This window comes from Chelon labrosus (genome assembly GCF_963514085.1).
Source record: "Chelon labrosus genome assembly, chromosome: 5".
Lineage (NCBI taxonomy): Eukaryota > Metazoa > Chordata > Actinopteri > Mugiliformes > Mugilidae > Chelon > Chelon labrosus.
In genome coordinates this window covers 930,365-958,304 of record NC_140341.1, presented here as the reverse complement: position 1 = coordinate 958,304, position 27,940 = coordinate 930,365, and the positions used below count along the sequence as shown (strand labels likewise).

The 27,940-nt window shown below is 44.1% G+C and overlaps 2 protein-coding genes across 2 annotated transcripts in view; one reads left to right on the top strand and one right to left on the bottom strand.

Moving 5' to 3' along the window:
* LOC311488731 (uncharacterized protein) overlaps positions 1-27,940 on the bottom strand; it is a gene marked incomplete at its 3' end in the record, with an annotated part of 331,706 nt that overhangs the window by 164,267 nt on the left and 139,499 nt on the right. The window lies entirely within an intron of this gene.
* On the top strand, positions 8,178-27,089 carry ttll4 (tubulin tyrosine ligase-like family, member 4). Its single transcript, XM_084545190.1, has 20 exons — positions 8,178-8,281; positions 9,313-9,920; positions 10,608-10,917; positions 11,225-11,482; positions 11,552-11,615; positions 19,677-19,795; positions 20,043-20,153; positions 20,238-20,314; positions 20,389-20,583; positions 20,922-21,004; positions 21,108-21,236; positions 21,313-21,435; positions 21,794-21,892; positions 22,301-22,435; positions 22,530-22,667; positions 22,748-22,844; positions 22,968-23,178; positions 23,716-23,783; positions 23,873-23,955; positions 24,089-27,089. Exons 2-20 carry the CDS (start codon positions 9,516-9,518, stop codon positions 24,228-24,230), a joined length of 2,847 nt encoding a protein of 948 aa, XP_084401316.1. The 5' UTR covers positions 8,178-8,281; positions 9,313-9,515; the 3' UTR covers positions 24,231-27,089.

Genomic DNA, 27,940 nt, shown 5'->3' with positions numbered 1-27,940 from the left:
GTCAGTAGAATATTGTAGCAGCTGCTGTCTCTAATGGATCTCTACCTACCGCTGGATCAGAACCATCAACAGCTGCTGGTTGACTTGGAGACATGATCCAGATGTTGGAACAAGATGGAAAGACTCTCACATGTTAAGATCTGATTTATTTATGATGGTAGTTATTTTAGAGAAGGTCGGCCGGTCGCCCTCCACATGTGGTCTGGGATCAGGTCTGTGTTCACACCTGGACTTGAATCTGGACAGATGTGATTGGATGTTGATGGTCTGAACGAGATCAGAGATGGAGCTGATGGAGTGAACGATGGGAGGAGCCAGATAAACGAGACGAGAGAAGGAGAGGTAAAGACGAGAATAGAGACAAACACACACTGACCTCAGCGTCAACTAGCTCTGTCCTCTTCCTGAACCCACAAACACCCCGCTGGGATGAGCTGTCATCGCCATGGTTACAAGTTCATAGTTAGGACATAAACCACACAAACACAAACAAACACACACCAGCAGGTTTGTAATGCATGTCCATAATTCATCCCGTCTCTCAGTCCGTCCTGCGGTGTTTCAGGTGCCACAGCGCCGTCGGCAGGTTCTGGCATCCCTGGTACTCCCGCCGCATCTCGCCATCCGTCAGCGGCGGCGTGGCGTTGCAGGGAGCACCCGCCAGCGTCACGTTTAAAAGGAAGCGAGCCGTCCCGGCGGCCTGAAGAAGAAGAGGAGGTTAGATGCAGACTCAGGAGACGCAGGACTTAAAACACCTGGATGATAAAACCGTTACCTTCCCCAGGTGGTCCAGGAGGCAGGTCGCAGGCCCGATGACCGACCAGCCTCCCTCCTCCCAGCCGGGGCTCAGCCTCTGGGTCTGGTGGGCGTAGCTCTGCCAGGCCGGGCTCTGGATCAGAACCACGTTGAGGTGTTTCTGGGACCCTCGCAGCCTCTTGGACAGGACGCCGCTGTAGCTCTGGTCCACGAACAGCAGGACACGAGTCGCCCTGCAGCCGGCCAGGTCGGCCAGCAGCTCGTTGACAGAGTATCGCTCCTTCAGGTCGGCCTGGAGGTCAATGAGAGGACGTAAACTTGAGAACTGATTCTACTCCACCAATCAGATCATGTGGGCGGGGCTTAATGATGTGATGGCTGGAACAGTAGTCGTAGAGTTAATTAGGTGGGCGGTCCTAGCCTACGATCAACGATCCTAAATGTAAAAGATGGTTTCTCTGCGGTGCCGTGCTAACACATTTAAGGTAACAAACATTTATTGAGGGCGACTGTCATGAGAGACCATCGTGTGTGCGTCTCTTACGATTCCGTTCAGGTTGGCGTCCCACAGCAGCATGGTGCCGTCACTGCGAGTCGGCGAGTTCAGGAACAGAACCAATGAGTCGGCGCAGTGCTGCTTCCTGCAGACGTACGACACGTGGTTACGGATCACCGCCTTCTCCGTCGCCGAGTAAACACCCTCCATGTCATCTGTTTGGGGCGGGGCGGGGCGGGGGGGGGGGTCATGTTAGAGAGGTGGTCAACATGTGGAACAGCTGCCAAACCAGTAGTTTAGTTTTGCAGCCACTAAATGTGGCGCTAACGTCGACGCTTTCCTACCAGGAAGTTGTCCGCTGCTGGCGAAGAAGGTCTTGATGTGATCTTTGTGGAAGCCGTTGGTTCGAAGCATTTTATAAAACCTCTGGAGATTCTGGACGTGACGCTGAAACGTAATCTGCTGCCGCCAACCGCCTGCACACAATAAAAAAACATATTAATGCCCACATTGGCCACTTCATTAGGTACACTGGTGAACGCATTCTACTACAACGGCTTCCCAGGAGAAACTAAAATGTCGTCGAGAAAAACACCCTGATAGCAATGATATCATTCTGAACTCATTCAGCAACCCCTTGACTAGAACTGGACCAAGAGTTTAGAGAAATACCACAAAGGTTCTAGTAACAATAGAACCAGGCCCACTCTCCATTTGGACATGTGGAGAACCAAAGAACCCACGTTGGGTTCTTACCTCTTGAAAGTGAATCTGGCTACAAAATCCTACTGATTCCACTACAGGAGGCAACGTACACACAATTCAACCTCTGGACATTTTATTTCTCCTGGACATCATCACATTCTACCATTGTGATCATTATACAATCCAGAAGAAGATGGAGATTTCCTCCATGTTGTTCACACATGGAACTCCCCAGGGAAACCAGTCACCAAGGCATGCTACATAGCAATGCTAAGCTAACTGTCACTACTAGATGACTGTGTTGTATTTATTATCTGTAGTACCACCATTAGACCACTAGATGGAGGTAAAGGACCATGTATGATTCAGCTTGTATCAGTCAAGTCACCATGTGGTTGATAGTTGATGTAGAATCATGTGATAGACTCTAAAGAAGATAATAAAACTAGATCAGTTACATTTGTTGTCAGTTGTTTTTAGATTTGATGAAATATTGAGACAGAAGAAGAAATTCTGTCATGATGATTCTCTGTTAGCTGAGGCTAGCTGGTTAGCTGAGGCTAACTGGTTAGCTGAGGCTAGCTGGTTAGCTCCAGCTATGTGATGCTTGGTACCAATGGAATGAGTAACCTGTCGAACCTGAGATGAGCACGGCGTGGTCGCAGGTCTGGTAGAGACGGCAGGACAGGTGAGTGGCGAGCGGCTGCTGGTGGCAGCGTCTGGTGTTTTTATTCAGCTCACAGCTGGAGACGGGAAGACTCGGAGACGTGACGGGCAGCGGCTGAGGACACCTGGCGAACTCTGCGTGGTCTGGGAGAAAGAAGAAAGGCATCATCTCTAAATGATCACAGCATGGTCTGAGATTCCAGCTTCAGTTTCTATGGATAACGTTCTCCCTGCAGGTTAACTCACGAGGTCCAGGACGTAACATAATCAGCACGTTTACTTGAGGTGATTTTAAATATTTTGTGTTGTCAGTAAGAATTTCATTGTATGGTCTAAACCAGAGGTCTTCAACAGGGGGTCCGCGACCCCTAGGGGGTCCGCGGAGGTACTGCAGGGGGGTCGCGAAAATGTTTTGATTGATTAGACATTTTTTTATATTCACCTCAGTTTGAGGTATGTTTATAAATGGCAGTGGCACGGCCACCCATACCACTGTACCTTGCATGTTCAAAATAAAAACATGAATATATTAACCTGTTTGTTATTTTAATATCTTAGTATTGAATGCAGAACAACAAGGTACATTTCTACAAGGCACTATAGGACCGGTTTAATATAAAACACAATTTTATACAATATATATATATAAGTAGGGGGTCCCCGCTCCATCTCTCCATCAGATTGGGGGTCCTTGGCCTGGAAAACGTTGAAGACCCCTGGTCTAAACTGCTCAGTCTCAACTGGGAAGTCACCAGGATTCATCTTCTGGAGACCTTGAATTTCATGTCAACCACACAAGCTGGTGAGATATTTCAAACCATTAGCCTAGCTTAGCACAAAGACTGGAAGTAGGTGGAAACTGCTAGCCTCCAACGATGACAAGCGTTTTGGACGTACCAACACATCGGAGTCTCTGAGTGCGGTTTCCGTCTCCGACTCCGACGACTAGAGGGAGGAAGTGGACCTCGCAGAGGCCTCCGATGGCGCTTCCACCGCTCGGGGTCATGGTGCCGCCGCGCATACGACCGTTACCCATGAGCCTCTCTGGCCCGGTTTGACGGCGCTTCAGCTGGTTCTGACATCGACCCTTCAGAGCCAGAGTCAAACACTCCTCACCTGGAGACACAGAGGCAACCAATCAGAGCTTCACTGCAGCTTAAAGCTAAACGCCAGCGCCCTTAGCATCCACACCTGACCTCTGGTGGGTCGGCATCATTTCACAAGAACACATACCTGAGTAGACACCTCTCAACAGTAGCTCGTCCTAGTTTGATTAGAAAACGCTGTCGTCTGCATAACGCTACAGGTATTTATTATTAGACTACAGGACTAGTTGGACTTCTTCCTTTCTTTCTTTCTTTCTTTCTCTCTCTCTTCCAGCCTCCTGTCTTTGCCCAGGTAAACCCTGACCGTTGACTCACCCAGGTAGATGCCGTCCAGGTGGGAGCACCTCCTCTTGGTCACATTCACGTCCACATAGAAGAGGACCACCGGGTGTCCAAAGTTCTCCCCAGGACTGGGATCCAGAACCAGCACGGCATCGTGGGCCCCCGAACCGGGACCCCCGCCTCCTCCGTTCAGCACCTGGCTGACGCTGAAACCTCCACGCGGCTTCGAACTCACCATCGCACCTGAGGAGTCTGGTAGGATGGCCACGACTTTATCTGAGGCACCTGGAGAGATCATCACATCAATGCTCCACAACCCAAGAAATACACTGCATTAGTATTACTGTTAGTAGTAGTACTAGTAGTAGTACTACTACTACTAGTAGTAGTACTAGTAGTAGTAGTAGTTTATCTATCAGGCCTATAGTGGTTTAAATGACTCCATGCACATTTCCTTTTATTACTAATCGACATTGAACTTTAAATATTTCCTGATGAGTCTGATCCTGAATCTTTACTGATAGTATCTGGTTGTCTCTCGTCTCTTGTCTCTCGTCTCTCGTCTCTTGTCTCTCGTCTCTCGTCTCTTGTCTCTTGTCTCTCGTCTCACCTGCAGCAGGTGGAGGTTCTCCCAGGTAAACGGCCACGGCCGACAGCGGCAGCTGAGCCAGGCGTCTGCACTCGGCCTCGGACAGCGAGGACGTCCGGAGGCAGCGGTCCAGCTGGTCCCACTGCAGAGACTGGAGGCCAGAGCGGACCCAGCGCTCCAGCCGCCCCGGGGCCACGCCGCCCCCCGGGGCCACGAGGAGGAGGAGGATGGAGAGGAGAGCTGCAGGGAGCTCCATGGTCTGACTGGTGTCTCCTCTTACTCAGACTACTTCAGGTTTATTTCCTCCTCTCTTCTCTCAGCGTGTCTCGTTCTCTCTCTTCTACTCTTCCTGTTTCTCCTGGTTCATCCTTTCTGTCTTTCTTTTTATTCCTTCATTTCTGTCTTTACTTATTCGTCAGCTGGTCCTTGAACGCCTCCTGCTCTTCTGTCTGCAGATTCTTCAGGATCATTTATTCAAACCTCCAGATCAACTCCTCTCTCTCTCTCTCTCTCTCTCCTCCAGCAGCATCGTCTTCTCTCCTCTCAGGAAACCTTCCTCCGTTCTTCCTCTCTGTTTCTTTTAGGTTTCAGAAAAATATCCTCAAAGGCAGCAAATGAAACTTTCTTGTTTTGTTTCCTGACTTCTCCTCCTCTTCCTCCTCCTCTTCCTCCTCTTCTTCTTCTGCTGTATTCTTGATTTTCAGAAGCTTCAGGTCCTGGTCCAGTCTCTTCTTCTTCTGCTCCTCTTTGGACGTCCAGAGAAACGGCTGCTGCTGTTCTCCACTCCTCTCTTTATCTAAGACTCTCTCTCTCTCTCTCTCTCTCTCTCTCTCTCTCTCTCTCTCTCTCTCTCTCTGTCTCTCTCTCTCTCTCTCTCTCTCTCTCTCTCTCTCTCTCTCTGTCTCTCTCGCTCTACAAGCTCTGACATGCCAGAAAAAAAATGAGGCAGGCAAAGACAGAGAGGATGAATAGTGATGTGGAAAAAAAGAAAAACAGAGGATAGATAGAATAGAGAGATGACAGGAAGCTGGATGAAAGATGAAAGAGAAGACAGGGGCATGGAAAGAAGAAATGAGAGAAAAAGAAAAGAAGAGAGGAAGCAAAGGAACGAGGGAAGGAAGATGGATAATTAGAATGGAAAGAAAAGTATAAAAGAATGGGAAGAAAAGAGTGAAGGACAGAAAGAGTGGAGTAAAAGAGGAGAAGAGGAAGACTAGGAGGAGGGGGAGCAATGAAGAGGAGAGGAACAAAAGAGAGGAAGAAGGGATGGAGGGAGAAACATGGAGGAGAACAGGAAAAGTGAAGGAGTAATAAAAAGAGGACTAGTGTGACCTCTAGTGGCGACATCCAGGAGGTACAAGAATAAACAGGAGAGGTAAAAACATTAGAATATAGTTTAATTAGTAAAATATTATATTATATATAAAGGAGAATCTGGTTATTAACAGAGACAACGAGAAGCACAGGATGATTATAATATTAATACATTTTATTTATAGCAGCAGGAAAAAGCACCAGAGGTGAAGATTCATTCAGTCTGACTCGTTTACTCTAATAGAAAAAGAAGAGAGATCCGAGGCACTCAAAAAAGATGCATATAAAAACTTTTATTAGACTACTTAAACATGCTTACGCGTTTCAGCCTAGCTGGCCTTCATCAGAGCAGTTCTAAAATGGCTGTGTGTTTGCCACTCTTTCTAAGCTGATCAATCAAGCAGGTCACATGACTAACAGAGATCACCTGCTTGATAAATCACATGACAATCCATGTTAAAAAAGAAGAAAATAGAAAACAAGAAGTACAATTGGTATCAATACAAAACATTTCATAAAGCAACACTACAGTATTTATCAAAATACAGAAGCACTTTGTCATTTTTTATCATATAATTTAGAGCTAGACAACAGAAAGACTAATCTCCATCACATTTAATGTGGGCATAACCTGGGATGTTGAAATAACCTAGAGAAAAGGAGAGAAATCAAGTTCAAGATTCAGTCCTGGGTATGTTGTTGCTTTTAAAGTATAGATCCAAAACGATTCTCTTTGTAAAAGTTTTTTTTTTTTTAGAATATCCCCCTCTCTAATTGATTTTGCAATATGTTCTATTCCTAATATTTTTAGTGTGTCACTACTGCCATGGCCTGCCTGTTTGTAGTGCAAAGCCATAGGGTACCTGGGATTAGATGTTCTTATGGCGTATTTATGTTCAGCCAACCTTGTCTTGAGTTTTCGTTTTGTTCTTCCTATATAGAAGCAGCCACATGGGCATTCAAGCCTATAAACAACATAAGTAGTATTACAGTTAATAAATGAATGTATCTTATACTCTTGACCTGTTGTAATGTCTAGAAAAGAGTTTGTCTTTATCATATTGCCACAATGGTTACAATTTCCACATTGGTGGTTACCTCTTCTAGTATCTAGCCATGTTTTTGTCTGTATCGGAGGGAGATGGCTCTTAACCAATTTGTCACTCAGAGTAGAAGCTCGTCTAAAGCTGATCGTAGGAGCGTCAGGAAATGCTTCCCTGAGAGAGACATCACTAGTCAGTATATCCCAGTTCTTTTTAATTATTTGTTTGATTTTGTGTCCCTCGCTGCTATATTGGGTCACAAAGTACACCTGATTAGAGTCTCTTGTTCTGTTCTGATTCTTAACTAGTAGTTGTTCTCTTGTGAGATGTTTAGCTCTATTGTAAGCCAAATCTATTGTTTTACACGTATAACCTCTTTTTTTGAACCTACAGGCCATATCTTCTGCTTTCATTTCAAAATCTTCACTGGAGTCGCAGATTCGCCTAAGCCTTTGAAATTGTCCAAATGGAATATTATCAATTAACCATGGTGGATGAAAGCTATCTGCCTTAAGTATTGTGTTACGGTCTGTAGGTTTCCTGAAAATAGATGTATGTAAATCTCCATTTTCATCTTTAGAGATGTTAAGGTCAAGAAAATTAATATGGGTTAAGGAAAATTCAAGACTTAGCTTCAAGTTGGAATTTATATTATTAAGATAAGAATGGAACAACAAAAGTTCAGGTTCTGAACCAGACCATATGCAAATTATGTCGTCTATATACCTGCCCCACCATACAATTTTTTCAGCATATACATTCAAGCTAGAGTAGACAAAAGTCTCTTCCCAAAAACCCATAAATAAGTTAGAATAGTTTGGTGCAAAACACGTTTACTCTAATATTTAAATATTCATTATACTTTATAGTATCGTCTGATATACTCTGTGACAAATAAACTTAAATTTAAAGAGTGTAAGAAATATTTATCAAAACAATTCTGTTTCCTGTTTCTGCTTCATTCTCTTAGAAAAATTACGTAATATTTTATTTTAATAATTTTATATTAAATGTAAATTAAATAAATTAAATTTATATTATAATTATAATCCCTGTCTCCACTCCGTAGCGCCAGGGGGCAGCGATGCGCAGCTAAGAAACCTCCAGAGGAAGCATAGAAATACACAGAAGAAGAAGAAGAAGAAGAAGAAGAAGAAGAAGAAGAAGAAGAAGAAGAAGCAGAAGCCCCGCCCATCCCATCCCGCCCGTTTGAACAGACGATCTTTGGTCGTGATGTGTCACTCGGACTCTGCATCGTGTTTCTCTAACGTACAGACTCGGTAGCGGCTCGGATCAGATCGTTATGGACGTTACAGGAGGAGAAGTGAGTGTTGACGCGTTTTATAAACTAAAACTAAAAGTTGTTATAGTTGACACCTCTGCTTTGTTCCGCTCAAAGCCCCAACAACAGTTAGTTTGGTCCTGGTTGCTAAGCTAACGCTGCTGCGGTGAACAGAAGTAGTTCAGCTAGCGTGCTAGCTAGCTAGCATGAGGCAGGTAAGCAGCAGCAGCAGCAGCTGTAGTTAAGGTGTCAGGTGGTTTAATGAAGCCAGAGGAGGAGCTGAGAGGAGGTGTCAGTCTGGTCTGAGACTACATTAGCATTTAGCTCTGCTTAAACACACCTGTAGCTAAGCTAACGTTAGCTACACATCAGCTAACCATGTGTTTATCTATGAACACGTGAAGGTCCGCGGCTCTCTGGGAAAGATCTAAAAACTAAATGTCCTCATTCAGCTAGCTAGCTTAGCTTAGCTTAGCTTAGCTTTACCTGGTAGAGGTGTGTAGTTAGCTTCCTCTGTTAGCATTAGCTTCATATTAACTGGTTGTTGTGTCTTGAGGAGATGATCCTAGAACCATAAATAAACTGATTTATTACGTGAACATTTAGCTCCATTTACATCATTTATGTTATAATATGTTTATATTCATATTATATTTATGTTTCATTATATTTAATTCATATTTATATTTCCATTCCAGAGGACAGGGCTGTAGTAGTTGTTCTTCTCTGGTTTATAAACGTGTAGCTGTCAACTCTCCAGGTTCAGTTTTCATGATGAACTGATGAAGAAAAAACACATCAGAGATTTATTTAGTTATTTATTCTCCTCTCTTCCTCCTCTTCCTCTCCTCCTCCTCTTCCTCTCATTCATCATCATCTTCTCTGTTTCATCTCTCTCTTCCTTTTTCTTCTTCTCTCCCTCTACTTCTTCTTCCTCTTTATTTTCCTCCTCTCCTCTTTCTCTGTTCCCTTTCTCATCCTCCTCCTCCTCCTCCTCCTCCTCTCATCATCTTCATCGTTGTTAATTGTTCAGAATAAATAAATCATTTTCTCATGTTTGTCTCTTTCTCTAGTTTCAGGTCTGAAGATTCATTTCTCCTCAGAAGAGACAGATGAAGACATGACACCTCCTCCCTCCTCTTCCTCCTCTTCCTCCTCCCTCCTCTTCCTCCCTCCTCTTCCTCCTCTTCCTCTGAATCTCTCCTCTCATTGACAGATTGATCTGTCTCTGTGATGAGACCCTGAATCTCAGACCTCCTCTTCCTCACCCTGAGTCATGCCCACCAACCAGTCCTCCCCCTGGGGGGGGCCGAAGCCCCGGGGGTGCTCAGATGCAGATAGCCCCCCCACCACCGCCACCGCCGCCCCCCAAGCCAAGAGCGCCGTGGTGACTAAAGTGCCTTTTAGCCTGGACCGGTCCAGACGGGACCAAGCCAAACCTTCATCCTCCTCCTCCTCCTCCTCCTCCTCCTCCTCCTCGGGGTGGGAGAGAGGAGACGCCAAGAAAACCTGGAGCCAACTCCCCCCCGTGCCAGAGACCCCCCCACAGCAGCCTAATGGGAAGGGGGCGGGGCCTGGACAAAGCCTGACGGCGAGGAGAGGGCGGGGCTACGATGTGTCATCAACGTGTCAAGATCTGTTCATCAGAGGAAGAACGAGTCTGCAGCTCAACAAGACCACGGTGAGATTACACCTGGTAGTCAGATTACACCAGGTAGTCAGATTACACCAGCAGGTAATCAGATTACACCAGCAGGTAATCAGATTACACCACCTGGTAGTCAGATTACACCACCTGGTAGTCAGATTACACCAGGTAGTCAGATTACACCTGGTAATCAGATTACACCAGCAGGTAGTCAGATTACACCAGCAGGTAATCAGATTACACCAGATGGTAATCAGATTACACCACCTGGTAGTCAGATTACACCTGGTAATCAGATTACACCAGATGGTAATCAGATTACACCAGATGGTAATCAGATTACACCAGATGGTAATCAGATTACACCACCTGGTAATCAGATTACACCACAGGTAATCAGATTACACCAGCAGGTAATCAGATTACACCAGGTGGTAATCAGATTACACCACCAGGTAGTCAGATTACACCAGCAGGTAGTCAGATTACACCACAGGTAATCAGATTACACCACAGGTAGTAATCTGACTACAGATTACTACCTGTGGTGTAATCTGTAGTCAGATTCTTCTTCTCTTCCTCTGTTTTATCCAGTTGAACCTCGTCACATGACCTGGTCACATGACCTGGTCACGTGACCTGGTCACATGACGTGACCAGGTCATGTGACCAGGTCATGTGATCACGGAGGTTAATTCTCTTCCTGTGTTTTGTTCGTAGCCTGAAGCAGCAGACTCCTCCTCCTCCTCCTCCTCCTCCTCCTCCTCCTCCTCTGCTCCTCACCTGTGCCTTAGTCTCCACCACCACCAGGAGGCAGCGTTGGGGAAAGACGCCTCCCCCCAGAGGATCCAAAATGGCCGCCCAGCCTCTCCACCTGTCGACGGTCAGCTGGTGGTCAGAGGTGTTCCTCCATCGACCCAGACTCAAACCGACCAGGATGCTCTGGGGACGTCCACAGGAAGGACTACATTTCCCAGCAGCCTCGTGCCAACGGAGCTCAGTGCCAGTCAGGAGACGGAGGCCTCCACAGGTAAAAGAGACATGGACACGTCTTGGTCTTCAGGACTGGACACTAACATGGAGGAGAACGTTCTTCTTCTTCTTCTGCTCCTCTTTCTACTCCTCTTCTTTTTTTCTCTAACCCTCTTCCTTCCTTTTTCTTCTAATCTCTATTATTTTAATCCTCTCCTCCTCCTCTTCCTCCTAGTCCCTCTTCCTCCTCTACTCCTCTCCTCCTCCTCTAACAGGTCTGGACCTTTATAAATAATTTCCTGATGTGTTTGAATGATGCTTTTATTTTGAAGAGCCAACAGGAAGTGTTTAATGTCGTCCCTCAGACGTGGGCTCCGTGGGCTCCGTGGGCTCCTTGGGCTCCGTCACGTCCCAGATCTCCTCCTTCCACCTCACCAGACAGGAGCAGCCGACCACCACCTCCTCCTCCTCCCCTTCCTCCTCCTCCTCCCCTTCCTCCTCCTCCTCCTTGCTGATGGAGGAGGTGTCCGGCGTCCAGGCGTCCGTCCTGGAGGGCGTCATTCGGGTGGATGTGGTGGAGGAGGAGCTTCCTGATGAGCTGGAGGCGTCCTGCAGCGACGACGGTAAATCATCAAACCTTCAGATCGACCTCCTGCTCCTTGTGGCCTCCTCATCTCTGTTCTCCTCCTCAGATGCTTCAGACTGCTCCTCCATCGTTGGGACCTCGTCCTCTGTCTCCATCGCTCTCCTGTCCAGGTGAGACTCTGATCATCAGCTGATATTTGACCTGTGACCTTTAGAAAACCTCCAGCCTCAGATATCTGCTCTGGGACCTCCTCCTCCTCCTCCTCCTCCTCCTCCTTTCTCCTCTTTAAAGTTTCAGTTTCATTCATTTTCCACTAAAGTTTTGTTCATGTTGAGTTTTTTCTCTTTTCTGAATGAAATGAGAAAAAAACTTTTTCTAGTCGTCGTGTTGATTAAATCTTTCTACCCAGCCCATATTCTCATTCTCTCATTCTCTCATTGGTTCATTGGTTCATTGGTTCATTCTCTCATTGGTTCATTGGTTCATTGGTTCATTCTCTCATTGGTTCATTGGTTCATTCTCTCATTGGTTCATTGGTTCATTGGTTCATTCTCTCATTGGTTCATTCTCATTGGTTCATTGGTTCATTCTCTCATTGGTTCATTCTCTCATTGGTTCATTGGTTCATTCTCTCATTGGTTCATTGGTTCATTCTCTCATTGGTTCATTGGTTCATTGGTTCATTCTCTCATTGGTTCATTGGTTCATTCTCTCATTGGTTCATTGGTTCATTCTCTCATTCTCTCATTGGTTCATTCTCTCATTGGTTCATTGGTTCATTCTCTCATTGGTTCATTGGTTCATCGGTTCATTCTCTCATTGGTTCATCGGTTCATTCTCTCATTGGTTCATTGGTTCATTCTCTCATTGGTTCATTCTCTCATTGGTTCATTCTCTCATTGGTTCATTCTCTCATTCTCTCATTCTCTCATTGGTTCATTGGTTCATTCTCTCATTGGTTCATTGGTTCATTGGTTCATTCTCTCATTGGTTCATTGGTTCATTCTCTCATTGGTTCATTGGTTCATTCTCTCATTGGTTCATTCTCTCATTGGTTCATTGGTTCATTGGTTCATTCTCTCATTGGTTCATTGGTTCATTCTCTCATTGGTTCATTGGTTCATTCTCTCATTGGTTCATTGGTTCATTCTCTCATTGGTTCATTCTCTCATTGGTTCATTGGTTCATTCTCTCATTGGTTCATTGGTTCATTGGTTCATTCTCTCATTGGTTCATTGGTTCATTCTCTCATTGGTTCATTGGTTCATTCTCTCATTGGTTCATTGGTTCATTCTCTCATTCTCTCATTGGTTCATTCTCTCATTCTCTCATTGGTTCATTCTCTCATTCTCTCATTGGTTCATTGGTTCATTCTCTCATTGGTTCATTGGTTCATTCTCTCATTGGTTCATTGGTTCATCGGTTCATTCTCTCATTGGTTCATCGGTTCATTCTCTCATTGGTTCATTGGTTCATTGGTTCATTGGTTCATTCTCTCATTGGTTCATCGGTTCATTCTCTCATTGTCTCATCGGTTCATTCTCTCATTCTCTCATTGGCTCATTCTCTCATTGGTTCATTGGTTCATTCTCTCATTGGTTCATTCTCTCATTGGTTCATTCTCTCATTGGTTCATTGGTTCATTCACTCATTCTCTCATTGGTTCATTGGTTCATTCTCTCATTGGTTCATTCTCTCATTGGTTCATTCTCTCATTCTCTCATTCTCTCATTCTCTCATTCTCTCATTGGTTCATTGGTTCATTCTCTCATTGGTTCATTGGTTCATTCTCTCATTGGTTCATTGGTTCATTGGTTCATTCTCTCATTGGTTCATTGGTTCATTCTCTCATTGGTTCATTCTCTCATTGGTTCATTCTCTCATTGGTTCATTGGTTCATTGGTTCATTCTCTCATTGGTTCATTGGTTCATTCTCTCATTGGTTCATTGGTTCATTCTCTCATTGGTTCATTGGTTCATTCTCTCATTGGTTCATTGGTTCATTGGTTCATTCTCTCATTGGTTCATTGGTTCATTGGTTCATTCTCTCATTGGTTCATTGGTTCATTCTCTCATTGGTTCATTGGTTCATTCTCTCATTGGTTCATTGGTTCATTCTCTCATTCTCTCATTGGTTCATTCTCTCATTCTCTCATTGGTTCATTGGTTCATTCTCTCATTGGTTCATTGGTTCATTCTCTCATTGGTTCATTGGTTCATCGGTTCATTCTCTCATTGGTTCATTGGTTCATTGGTTCATTCTCTCATTGGTTCATCGGTTCATTGGTTCATTCTCTCATTGTCTCATCGGTTCATTCTCTCATTGTCTCATCGGTTCATTCTCTCATTCTCTCATTGGCTCATTCTCTCATTGGTTCATTGGTTCATTCTCTCATTGGTTCATTCTCTCATTGGTTCATTCTCTCATTGGTTCATTGGTTCATTCACTCATTCTCTCATTGGTTCATTGGTTCATTCTCTCATTGGTTCATTGGTTCATTCTCTCATTGGTTCATTCTCTCATTGGTTCATTCTCTCATTGGTTCATTGGTTCATTCTCTCATTGGTTCATTGGTTCATTCTCTCATTCTCTCATTGGTTCATTGGTTCATTCTCTCATTCTCTCATTGGTTCATTGGTTCATTCTCTCATTGGTTCATTCTCTCATTGGTTCATTGGTTCATTCTCTCATTGGTTCATTGGTTCATTCTCTCATTCTCTCATTCTCTCATTGGTTAATTGGTTCATTGGTTCATTCTCTCATTGGTTCATTCTCTCATTGGTTCATTGGTTCATTCTCTCATTGGTTCATTGGTTCATTCTCTCATTGGTTCATTGGTTCATTCTCTCATTGGTTCATTGGTTCATTCTCTCATTGGTTCATTGGTTCATTGGTTCATTCTCTCATTGGTTCATTGGTTCATTGGTTCATTCTCTCATTGGTTCATTGGTTCATTGGTTCATTCTCTCATTGGTTCATTCTCTCATTGGTTCATTGGTTCATTCTCTCATTCTCTCATTCTCTCATTCTCTCATTCTCTCATTGGTTCATTGGTTCATTCTCTCATTGGTTCATTCTCTCATTGGTTCATTCTCTCATTGGTTCATTGGTTCATTCTCTCATTGGTTCATTGGTTCATCGGTTCATTCTCTCATTGGTTCATCGGTTCATTCTCTCATTGGTTCATTGGTTCATTCTCTCATTGGTTCATTCTCTCATTGGTTCATTCTCTCATTCTCTCATTCTCTCATTCTCTCATTGGTTCATTGGTTCATTCTCTCATTGGTTCATTGGTTCATTCTCTCATTGGTTCATTGGTTCATTGGTTCATTCTCTCATTGGTTCATTGGTTCATTCTCTCATTGGTTCATTGGTTCATTCTCTCATTGGTTCATTGGTTCATTCTCTCATTGGTTCATTGGTTCATTGGTTCATTCTCTCATTGGTTCATTGGTTCATTGGTTCATTCTCTCATTGGTTCATTGGTTCATTCTCTCATTGGTTCATTGGTTCATTCTCTCATTGGTTCATTGGTTCATTCTCTCATTCTCTCATTCTCTCATTGGTTCATTGGTTCATTCTCTCATTGGTTCATTGGTTCATTCTCTCATTGGTTCATTGGTTCATCGGTTCATTCTCTCATTGGTTCATCGGTTCATTCTCTCATTGGTTCATTGGTTCATTCTCTCATTGGTTCATTGGTTCATTGGTTCATTCTCTCATTGGTTCATCGGTTCATTCTCTCATTGTCTCATCGGTTCATTCTCTCATTCTCTCATTGGCTCATTCTCTCATTGGTTCATTGGTTCATTCTCTCATTGGTTCATTCTCTCATTGGTTCATTCTCTCATTGGTTCATTCTCTCATTGGTTCATTGGTTCATTCACTCATTCTCTCATTGGTTCATTCACTCATTCTCTCATTGGTTCATTCTCTCATTGGTTCATTCTCTCATTGGTTCATTGGTTCATTCTCTCATTGGTTCATTGGTTCATTCTCTCATTCTCTCATTGGTTCATTGGTTCATTCTCTCATTGGTTCATTGGTTCATTCTCTCATTGGTTCATTCTCTCATTGGTTCATTGGTTCATTCTCTCATTCTCTCATTCTCTCATTGGTTAATTGGTTCATTGGTTCATTCTCTCATTGGTTCATTCTCTCATTGGTTCATTCTCTCATTGGTTCATTGGTTCATTCTCTCATTGGTTCATTGGTTCATTCTCTCATTGGTTCATTCTCTCATTGGTTCATTGGTTCATTCTCTCATTGGTTCATTGGTTCATTCTCTCATTCTCTCATTGGTTCATTGGTTCATTCTCTCATTGGTTCATTCTCTCATTGGTTCATTCTCTCATTCTCTCATTGGTTCATTGGTTCATTCTCTCATTGGTTCATTGGTTCATTCTCTCATTGGTCATTCTCTCATTCTCTCATTGGTTCATTCTCTCATTGGTTCATTGGTTCATTCTCTCATTGGTTCATTCTCATTGGTTCATTGGTTCATTCTCTCATTGGTTCATTCTCTCATTGGTTCATTGGTTCATTCTCTCATTCTCTCATTGGTTCATTCTCTCATTCTCTCATTGGTTCATTCTCTCATTGGTTCATTCTCTCATTGGTTCATTCTCTCATTGGTTCATTGGTTCATTCTCTCATTGGTTCATTGGTTCATTCTCTCATTGGTTCATTGGTTCATTCTCTCATTCTCTCATTCTCTCATCGGTTCATTCTCTCATTCTCTCATTGGTTCATTGGTTCATTCTCTCATTGGTTCATTGGTTCATTCTCTCATTGGTTCATTGGTTCATTCTCTCATTGGTTCATTCTCTCATTGGTTCATTGGTTCATTCTCTCATTGGTTCATTGGTTCATTCTCTCATTCTCTCATTCTCTCATCGGTTCATTCTCTCATTCTCTCATTGGTTCATTGGTTCATTGGTTCATTCTCTCATTGGTTCATTGGTTCATTGGTTCATTGGTTCATTCTCTCATTGGTTCATTGGTTCATTCTCTCATTGGTTCATTGGTTCATTCTCTCATTGGTTCATTCTCTCATTCTCTCATTCTCTCATTGGTTCATTGGTTCATTGGTTCATTCTCTCATTGGTTCATTCTCTCATTGGTTCATTCTCTCATTGGTCCATTGGTTCATTCTCTCATTGGTTCATTGGTTCATTCTCTCATTCTCTCATTGGTTCATTCTCTCATTCTCTCATTGGTTCATTCTCTCATTCTCTCATCGGTTCATTCTCTCATTGGTTCATTGGTTCATTCTCTCATTCTCTCATCGGTTCATTGGTTCATTGGTTCATTCTCTCATTGGTTCATTGGTTCATTGGTTCATTCTCTCATTGGTTCATTGGTTCATTCTCTCATTCTCTCATTGGTTCATTCTCTCATTCTCTCATTCTCTCATTGGTTCATTGGTTCATTCTCTCATTCTCTCATTGGTTCATTGGTTCATTCTCTCATTCTCTCATTGGTTCATTGGTTCATTCTCTCATTCTCTCATTGGTTCATTGGTTCATTCTCTCATTGGTTCATTGGTTCATTCTCTCATTGGTTCATTGGTTCATTCTCTCATTGGTTCATTGGTTCATTCTCTCATTGGTTCATTGGTTCATTCTCTCATTGGTTCATTCTCTCATTGGTTCATTCTCTCATTGGTTCATTGGTTCATTCTCTCATTGGTTCATTCTCTCATTGGTTCATTGGTTCATTGGTTCATTCTCTCATTCTCTCATTCTCTCATTGGTTCATTGGTTCATTCTCTCATTGGTTCATTCTCTCATTGGTTCATTGGTTCATTCTCTCATTGGTTCATTGGTTCATTCTCTCATTGGTTCATTCTCTCATTGGTTCATTGGTTCATTGGTTCATTCTCTCATTGGTTCATTGGTTCATTCTCTCATTGGTTCATTCTCATTGGTTCATTGGTTCATTGGTTCATTGGTTCATTCTCTCATTGGTTCATTGGTTCATTCTCTCATTGGTTCATTCTCTCATTCTCTCATTCTCTCATTGGTTCATTCTCTCATTCTCTCATTCTCTCATTGGTTCATTCTCTCATTGGTTCATTCTCTCATTGGTTCATTCTCTCATTGGTTCATTCTCTCATTGGTTCATTGGTTCATTCTCTCATTGGTTCATTGGTTCATTCTCTCATTGGTTCATTGGTTCATTGGTTCATTCTCTCATTGGTTCATTGGTTCATTGGTTCATTCTCTCATTGGTTCATTGGTTCATTCTCTCATTGGTTCATTGGTTCATTCTCTCATTCTCTCATCGGTTCATTCTCTCATTCTCTCATTCTCTCATTGGTTCATTGGTTCATTGGTTCATTCTCTCATTCTCTCATTGGTTCATTCTCTCATTGGTTCATTGGTTCATTGGTTCATTCTCTCATTGGTTCATTGGTTCATTGGTTCATTCTCTCATTGGTTCATTGGTTCATTCTCTCATTGGTTCATTGGTTCATTCTCTCATTGGTTCATTGGTTCATTCTCTCATTGGTTCATTGGTTCATTCTCTCATTGGTTCATTGGTTCATTCTCTCATTGGTTCATTGGTTCATTCTCTCATTGGTTCATTCTCTCATTGGTTCATTGGTTCATTCTCTCATTGGTTCATTCTCTCATTGGTTCATTGGTTCATTCTCTCATTGGTTCATTCTCTCATTGGTTCATTGGTTCATTCTCTCATTCTCTCATCGGTTCATTCTCTCATTCTCTCATCGGTTCATTCTCTCATTCTCTCATCGGTTCATTCTCTCATTCTCTCATTGGTTCATTCTCTCATTGGTTCATTCTCTCATTGGTTCATTGGTTCATTCTCTCATTGGTTCATTGGTTCATTCTCTCATTGGTTCATTGGTTCATTGGTTCATTCTCTCATTGGTTCATTGGTTCATTCTCTCATTGGTTCATTGGTTCATTCTCTCATTCTCTCATTGGTTCATTCTCTCATTCTCTCATTCTCTCATTGGTTCATTCTCTCATTCTCTCATTCTCTCATTGGTTCATTGGTTCATTCTCTCATTGGTTCATTCTCTCATTGGTTCATTCTCTCATTGGTTCATTCTCTCATTGGTTCATTCTCTCATTCTCTCATTGGTTCATTGGTTCATTGGTTCATTGGTTCATTCTCTCATTGGTTCATTCTCTCATTGGTTCATTGGTTCATTGGTTCATTCTCTCATTGGCTCATTGGTTCATTCTGTGTCTTTGTCAAAGAGGCTGAAAGCTTCAGATCGTGGTGGAAAGCTCTGCAGCTTTCAGCCTCACATTGTTCAGCAGCGTAGAACTCCCTCCAGAGACTAAAACAGCCTGGATAGGGATTTAAACACTGGACCCCCCCCCCACACACACACACACACACACACCCCCCCCCCCTCCCTGACAGCTGCAGCCCCCAGGTTAGTGAGGTTAGTCAGTGTTCACCTGTCAGAGGAGGAGGTGGGAGTCAGGAAGTCCCTGCTGTTGGTTCATCTCTGCTTCATTTATGACGGTCATGTGAGTGATGATGATGATGATGATGGTGGATTAAAATAACCTGACCTCCCTCTGTTAGTTACCAGTCAGCTGATCTGATGTGACTCAGTTGTCAGAGCTGCTACTAGTCAGTCATCTGTCAAATCCTGTTTTTAGTACGGTCACTAAAATAATATCATTATAGTTTGGGTTTTCAACTTTGATTTAAAAACCAGAAAAGTGAAAAAAACAACTGTTTGATTTTTATTTTTATTTTTAAATTCAAAACTAGAACGTTTTATGTCATTGTGTGTGAAGTTAATCTGCGTCTTGATGTTGTTTCTCCATGGTGACCACTGGTCCAGGTCTCTCTCTGTTCCAGGAAGTAGTCTCCATGGTGACCACTGGTCCAGGTCTCTCTGGTCCAGGAAGTAGTCTCCATGGTGACCTCTGGTCCAGGTCTCTCTGGTCCAGGTCTCTCTGGTCCATCTGGTCTGATTTTTATTTTAAAACGCAACAATGGTCACCTTTGGTCCTTTAATGTATGAAACCAGAAAAAAAACTGAAGGAGAAACCAGAGGTTATTAGATTTATATAGAAACAGTTTTTGTAGAAGAAGAAGAAGTTGTTGTTTCCATCAATGGTCTTGACTTCAGTTCTCAGTGTGGATGAGGTGTTGATGGATTATTGATAATCTGTGTTTGGTTCTCAGTGTGGATGAGGTGTTGATGGATTATTGATAATCTGTGTTTGGTTCTCAGTGTGGAGGAGCCGATGTCTCTGGAGCCTGAAGATCCTGGAGAAGAACGTCCAGCGCTGGTTCCCAGTTTGTTTCCTCTCATTCCTCCGACGCTCTACTTCAGCACAGCCCACGAGAAAGGTCAGGACTCATCGACCTGGTTCAGCTCCTCAATGAGAGGACGTCTCCTCCTCTACCTCCTTCTTCTTCTTCTTCGTCTTCTTCTTCTTCCTCCATCTTATCTTCCCGTTTCTCCTCATTCCCCTTCTCCTTCAACGCTGCCTCCTCCGTCTATATTTTTCTTCTTCTCCTCTGAGTTCTATATTTTAATACGTTCAACATTAATTCTAAATGTCATACATGTAAATAAATCTTTGTGTGTGTTCAGTGGAGCTGCTTCCTGCAGAACAGAGACGACATTTAAAATGGAAGATGAGCGCCGTCACTCCTAACGTGGTGAAGCACACCGTCGCCAGGTCCCACTTCAAAGCCACCAAGAGTGAGTCGTCTGATGATTTAAGGTCTGCAGCTGATTTTAATCATGTTGTGTCTGGATCATAACTTCTGTTTGTTGTTCACACAGAAAGCCACGACTGGTTGGGCTGCTGGGGACACCACATGAAGTCTCCAGGCTTCAAGGCGCTGGGCGAACACCAGAAGGTGAGACGCTGCAGATAAAGACTTCTCTCTGAAAGTCCAGATCGACCACTCAGCGCCGTCTTCTCTTGTTCCAGCTGAACCACTTCCCAGGAACGTTTCAGATCGGCAGGAAGGACCGGCTCTGGAGGAATCTCTCTAAGATGCGAGCTCGCTTTGGCAAACAGGAGTTCAGCTTCTTCCCCCGGACCTTCATCCTTCCTCAGGACATCAAGCCGCTGCGTAAGGCCTGGGAGGACAGCGGCTCCCGGCAGAAATGGATCATCAAACCTGTACGTACCTGTAGCCTTGATATCGGTTTAGTCCCTTCCACCTGACAGACCCAGAACCAGAGCACACCAAGCATCACGTAGCTGGAGCTAACCAGCTAGCCTCAGCTAACCAGCTAGCCTCAGCTAACCAGCTAGCCTCAGCTCCAGAACAATCTTCTTCTGGATTGTATAATGTGCACAAAGGTAGAAGACTAAATAAAGGAGGTTGATTTGTGTGTACATTCCCTCCTGTAGTGGAATCAGGAGGCAATCCTAATCTCATGAATATGGACCTGATAGTTTTGTAGATATTCTTGGTTTGAATTTGTGTCTTCTGTTTTAATATTCTTCTTTCATAGCCTGCGTCCGCCAGAGGAACCGGGATCCAGGTCATCCACAAGTGGAGCCAGATGCCCCGTAAGAGGCCGCTGCTCGTCCAGAAGTAAGACGCTCATCTCTGCTGGTTTGGATGGAAGCAGCTCAGAGGTTGATTTCTATGTTTTCTACCGAGCTGACTCTTCTGTTTGGGGATGTTTTTACTGCAGGTACCTCCACAAGCCCTACCTCATCGGCGGGAACAAGTTCGACCTGAGGATCTACGTCTACGTGACGTCCTACGAGCCGCTCAGAGTCTACATCTTCTCTGACGGTCTGGTTCGATTCGCCAGCTGCAAGTGAGTTTTAACCTGGTCCACCAGAGCGATAACCGATCCGTCCACACAGGTGACTATATCACATGTCTCTTAACAGGTATTCGTCTTCCATGAAGACTCTGGGCAACAAGTTCATGCACCTGACCAACTACAGCGTCAACAAGAAGAACTCTGAGTACCAGACCAACAGCGACGACAAGGCCTGCCAGGGACACAAATGGTAACGGAGACAAGGAAAGGCTGTGGGCCAATCAGAGCCCAGTCCTCTCTTTTTGTTTGGCTCCATGTTTGTTTGCCTTGCTAGCCATTAGCGTCACCATTAGCGTCGCCATTAGCGTCGTCATTAGCGTCGCCATTAGCGTCGCCATTAGCGTCATTAGCGTCGCCATTGTTGCTGCTGAATGCAAATCCACATTTTTTCAGTCTTTGTGCGTCGGTGTATGTTTGTCGGTTCTCTACATATGTTCCTCTGTTCTTTATGTGCTCAAAAATAAAGTCTCAAATGTAGATATTTACTAAAATTAAACTCCTGTTTGACTTGTTCAAATGACTTCAGACGTCCATGTTTGTGTCTGCAGGGCTCTGAAAGCCTTGTGGCAGTATCTGGGTTCAAAGGGAGTCAACACCACCCTGATATGGGACAAGATCAAAGACATCGTCATCAAAACTGTCATCGCGTGAGTGTTTTTATTCTACTTTATTATTTATGAATCATAATTTAATCCTGGACTGCAGGACCAAATCTGTACCGATGTTCATCACAGATTATCTGGTAATGTGAGGTGTTTACAGATCGGTCTTAAACCAGATTAATATCCAACATGTCCACTTGTCTCACAATAAACAATAAGAGAAACAATTCTACAAGGACATGCTAGGCTAACGTTAGCTAGCATGCTACATTTAAAAGAGGTGGTGCACTGCTCTGTGATCTGATATGATCCTCTAATAATATCCTGTAGTGTTTCAGGTTTCTAACCAACTCGAGGATTCTTTTAAAGTCTGGAGTCAGATGACTACAGGCTCCGTTATGACTTGATGATAAATCTTTTTGAACTTGTCCGTCGTCATGTGTCGGTCGTCAGGTCGGAGCCGTACGTTAACAGTCTGCTGAAGATGAACGTCCGGACGCCGTACAGCTGCCACGAGCTCTTCGGCTTCGACATCATGTTGGACGAGAACCTGAAACCCTGGATCCTGGAAGTCAACATATCACCCAGGTAACGCAGACGGTAAACTGTGGTACTGGTTCAGGAAGGAAAGTCTGAATGTGAATAGGATTTTAACCTGGACCTGTTTGTGGTTCTGGTCCAGTCTCCATTCCAACACGGCGCTGGACGTCTCCATTAAAGGTCAGATGATCAGAGATCTGCTCAACCTCGCCGGCTTCCGTATTCCTACCAGAGACGACGTGTTCGGCTCCTGCAGCAGCGCCTCCAGCTCCACCAGCAGGTAGGGAGGAGGAACTGCAGCCTGGTGACGTTCAGATCCTGCAGCTGAGATGAAACTACAGCTTTGTGTTTGTTTCGTAGTTTGTGTGGCGGGAACAGGGAGAGGTCGAGGTCGGATCTGTCCGCCGACGAGAAGGTCAAACGGGCGTTTTACCTCACACAGCGCTGCACTGACCAGGTAACCAACCAGACAGGTGGTACATGTAGGTCACTATAACGCTGCTGTCTGTCATCAAGACACAGCTGTGGATTTAATATTTGCAGTAATCTGACGTCTGTCTTTGTCCTTGGTCTCCGTCAGGACTTCCTGTCCTCGGTGTTGGACGTCCTGACTCCTGACGACGTCCGGGTTCTGGCAGAGAGCGAAGACGAGATGAATCGTCGAGGAGAGTTCGAACGCATTTTCCCGTCGCCGTCGTCGTCTCGCTACCTTCGCCTCTTCGAGTGTCCGAGATACCTGAACATCCTGATGGATCAGTGGGAGCAGAAGTACTGGAACAACCGGACCAAAGGTCTTTATTTCAGGACAACTTCTGTTATTAAACATGATCACATGATCTGATTGGCCCATTGGCAGATCTTTGCTGGATCAGCTCCTAACAGAGAGACTCCAGGACAACGTTGGGTTTGGGTTAGCTTCCAGGCTAATCACAAAGTTCTGGAAACGTTGATGGAAATCTGCCATGTTTAGTTTTAGACTCTATATGAGCTGAAACACAACGAGGGAAAGCAGGGCTGACATGCTAATTGTTAGCGTCAACGTTAGCTTTACCATCAGCATCACCATTACCTTCTTCATTGCTATTACCATTAGCATCACCATTAGCATCTGCTCTGAATTGTTTGTTGAGTTCTCAGTGACGACTCCTCCCAGACTGAGCACCAACCAACAATCAGACTAAACTCAGGTGTGAGTTACTGGTCGTATTCCTGCCCTCAGTTATTTACAACAAGCGACTGGCTGTCAACAAAGTGTCCCGTAACATTTCTTCGTTGTCCTCTGTTGTTAGAGAATGAGGTAAATGTCCAACGTCTTGTTTTATGTCCAGGGATCAGTCTGCTGACGACGCTCTGCCAGAAAGGGGTCCATCTGGGAACCAGTGATCCAGCTCACATGGTGAGGAGCCGTCTCCACGTAGTAAAGAACATTTTAAGACACATGGAGGAGAGTGAAGTACATGTGGTTTGATCTGTGTTTCTGTCTAGTGGTCCAAGTGTAGCTACGTCTCCAGGTTTGAAGTCCAAAGACAAGACCTGGTTAGCCCATCCAGATCCGGATCCAGATCCAGGTACAAACACGGCATGAAAACATCTAGAGCGCTTTGTTTCTTCACATAATGACTCATTCACCACAGAACATGTTGGATCAAGCCTCTGTTAATTAAGTTAATGTCACTGAGAGTCTCCTGTGTTGCTCCTCAGGGTGATGGTCAGCCTTCACCAGGGCAATGATGAGGACAGTTCAGACAGTCCGTCTGTTTCACCGAGTCCCGGGTCGAGTGTCAGCAGCAGTTCCTGTACCAGCCCCCAGCCCAGCGCCCCCCAGGACCCGGCCTCGCTCTGATCGTCCGGTACCTGAACAGACACAAAGCTCAGGATCCTCCTCACAAACACCTTCCTACTGACTCTTAACGTCTGAAAGCTCTGAATCTCTCTGGACCACAAATGAGAAGCTGCTATAGTATATGCTAACATCTCTGAACGTAGTCCTGAAATCAAAATGGCCGCCAGATGGTGGTAGCGACAGAACCAGACCAGTGTTTTTATGTTCCACTAAAATCTGCCAATCACTCTGAGAGAGCTGAATTTGTTCTGAGCTTCCGTTCATTATTAACATCTTGAAGAAGTTACGACGTTGAGCTTCATCTCTTACTATGAGTTCACATCATTTCCTGGTGATGCAGGTTTTTCTTTACTTGACCGCCGCGATGCAACAAGACGACGGTTAGTTAGTCCGTTAGGCCGTTAGGTGGTGTTGGAACATCAGTGAGTAGTTTCTGCTCCGTTGACGCTAGTCGGCTAGACCAGCGTCTGATTTAATGATTTATCTCCTCAGCAACATGTTCTAGAAGGAATGAAGACCAGCTGATTCCAAGCTTCCTAGCATCCTAGCTAATACTAGCTCTTCCTTGCTTCCTAGCCTCCCTGCTAACAGTACATCTTCCTAGCCTCCCTGCTAACAGTAGCTCTCCCTAGCCTCCCTGCTAACAGTAGCTCTCCCTAGCCTCCCTGCTAACAGTACATCTTCCTAGCCTCCCTGCTAACAGTAGCTCTTCCTAGCCTCCCTGCTAACAGTAGATCTTCCTAGCCTCCCTGCTAACAGTACATCTTCCTAGCCTCCCTGCTAACAGTAGCTCTTCCTAGCCTCCCTGCTAACAGTAGCCCTCCTTGTTTCCTGCCATCTGCTGATAGGAAGAGTTATTTCTGAGGGCTGTCGTCATCGCGGTGCGTTTAAGCGCTACGTTCAGCCTTCGGTCGTTCGTGGACGGAGCAGACGTCGGTTTGCCAGCGTTGTAACATTAGCACATTAGCATGTTAGCCTAGCCATATTTAACCGATTTCAGAATTGCATGAGGACATTTGTAGAGCTAAATAAGCTAACGCGAGGGCGCCAACACAGCTGAGAGTACGAGCTGGTTTACACTACGACCGTCGTTCTTATGGATTTATTCAAACTGGAGGTACTTTCTGATTATTTTAGTTTAGTTTTTGAACCGTGTGCCATTTTTGATCTGAATCCAGTTCCTCCAGGGGCTTTGATCGCAACTCAGACTGTGAAGTCAGGTGGGTTTGGTGTCAGTAGGACTGTTGTAGTCACATTCTCAGCCTTAAGAACTGTCGGACATGAACACTTGTAGTCACTTTAGTTGAGCTGTTAGGAGCTAGCGTGTGCATCATGTAAACAAGGAGGAGGAGTGTTGGTGGTTTGAGGCGTTGCTGTTTCTGCTGTGTTTAGTTCATGACTTACAGGTCCGTTAGTTTTAACTCAAACATTTTTTTAAAAAGGGCTTTCACTTTTCTGTGACGATGCAAGAATTTCTTGAAAACTCTGCGAGAAAAGAATTTAAAGAGTCGTTCTGCTCGTTTTCAGCTGCTGCGTTTTAATTAGCGCGTCTCCGTCCAGAGGAGAACGAGGAGGCGCTGGTGTCCTGGGTGGACGAACGACAGCAGCTGAAATAAAGCAGAAGTTAAAGAGTAATTTATTGTGTCCTCAGGAAACTTGTTTCTAAAATAAATCTGCTGTACTTTGTTAAAAAACTTGAAATGTTTGGGCACTTTCTCTTCAAGCCGTTTTAACTAATATCTGAGGTGGACTAGTTTTATTATGTAGTTTATGAACAGATGACAAACTGCTGCTGCAACGACATTAGTAATAAATAAATCATCTTATACATGAACGTCTACAGAGCTGCTTAAAGGTTTTACATTTTCACACAAAAGTAGACAAAGAGAACCCAACCACAGACAAAGAGAACCCAACCACAGACAAAGAGAACCCACCACAGTTAAAATGAGCCAATATTACATATCATGTCCTCCTTGTGTCCAGTCTCTGCTGTGACCTCCTTGTCACTAAATGTTTCTGGTAACTGCTGATCAGTGGTCTACAGCAGCTTGGAGGAATTTTAGCCCATTCCTCAGAACAGAACCACTTCAGTTCTGAGATGTTGGTGGGTTTCCTCACATCAACTGCTTGCTTCAGGTCCTTCCACAACATTTCTATTGGATTAAGGTCAGGACTTTGACTTGGCCGTTCCTAAACATTCATCTTGTTCTTCTTTAACCGTTCTTTTATAGAACCACTTGTGTTCTTGGTTCTCGTTGTCTTGCTGCATGACCCAGTTTCTCTTCACATTCAGCTCATGGACAGATGTCCTGACATTTTCTGTTAGAGTTCACTGGTAATCCTAGAGGTGCACTTACTGTCCCGCTCTGATATGTAATATTGTCTAATTATATTGAATAAACAAGTCCACCAGTCTCTAATATTCCTTTTTCATGTGTGGTTGGGTTCTTTGTCTACTTTCATGAAGGAATCTAGAAACCTCTGTAGGACTCTATAGCAGCTCTGTGTATTTACAGACGTGGTGTATTCATTATTCTGCTGCCTCAGTCTCTATGATGGTAACCTGCGTGTACTTTACTGTACTCTAGAATGTTATGAAGAGTTATCAGATGAACTACGATTTATTGCAAGTGAAGAAAGCTTCAGCAAGCGCCAGGACCGCCTCCTGAAGCTGATCCAGAACCGAGATCAGCGGCGCCGGGAGAGAGGCCGAGACTTTAGGAGGATCCTGGTCTCTGGAAGGGAAGCTTAGAACCACCTCAGGGACAGACTGGTCTGCTAAAGGTACAGAGATCAACAGCTTCCTGTGTTCAAGGGCTGAGGATGACACTTTCAAAATAAAAGTTTTTTGACACATGTCGGGTGTTTATCTGGACTTTATTTCCTAAACTTCTTCTCCACCACCTCCTCCTTCCTTCCTTCCCTTCCTTCCCTTCCTTCCTTCCTTCCTTCCTTCCTTCCTTCCTCCCTTCCTTCCTTCCTTCCTTCCTTCCTTCCTTCCTTCCTCCCTGTGACTAGATCTTTCTTCTGGAGACTCGTCCGTGATCTTCTGAAAGTCTCCAGACTGTAAATAGTTGTAAACTATTAATATCTGGTCTCCATCGGTCCGTTAACGACCCTGCTTTTATAACTGGTGCGATGAGGAACTGGTTCTGGATCAGTTAATGATTCACCGTCACACGTCCATCACTGGTGAACGTCTACTGATTCTACCAGGGACACGTTCTCTGTGGACGACTGAATGAAGCTGCTAAACTTTAAAGGTTGCTGAGTGAAGCAGAAGCTGTAAAGTGTTCAGTGTCTATAAATAGTTAAAGGACCAGTGAAACCTGAACGTCTCACTGAGGACGTCCACGGAGCTTAAAGCTGCACCGCTCCATTTATTATTCATTTACATGTCGGTTAATCCACTAAAGCAGAATATTAACTAACGACACCTGGTTAGAAACTTTACATGAAGACGAGGCAGGTTCCTGCTAAACAGAAACGGTGTCACATGACGAGTGGAGCTTCGTCTGATTGGCCGTCTCTGGTTTCTCTGATGTTTAATCTGAACTTTTAAATCTTTATATTAGTGACTTTAATCTCTTCTCTCTGCAGCTTTGTTTTGGTCTCGCTGCCACAAATTAATTTCAGAGATGCTAACGAATGCTAACGTAGCTCCTCGACCACAGTGACTCCTTATGCTGCCCCCAGTGGTCACAAAG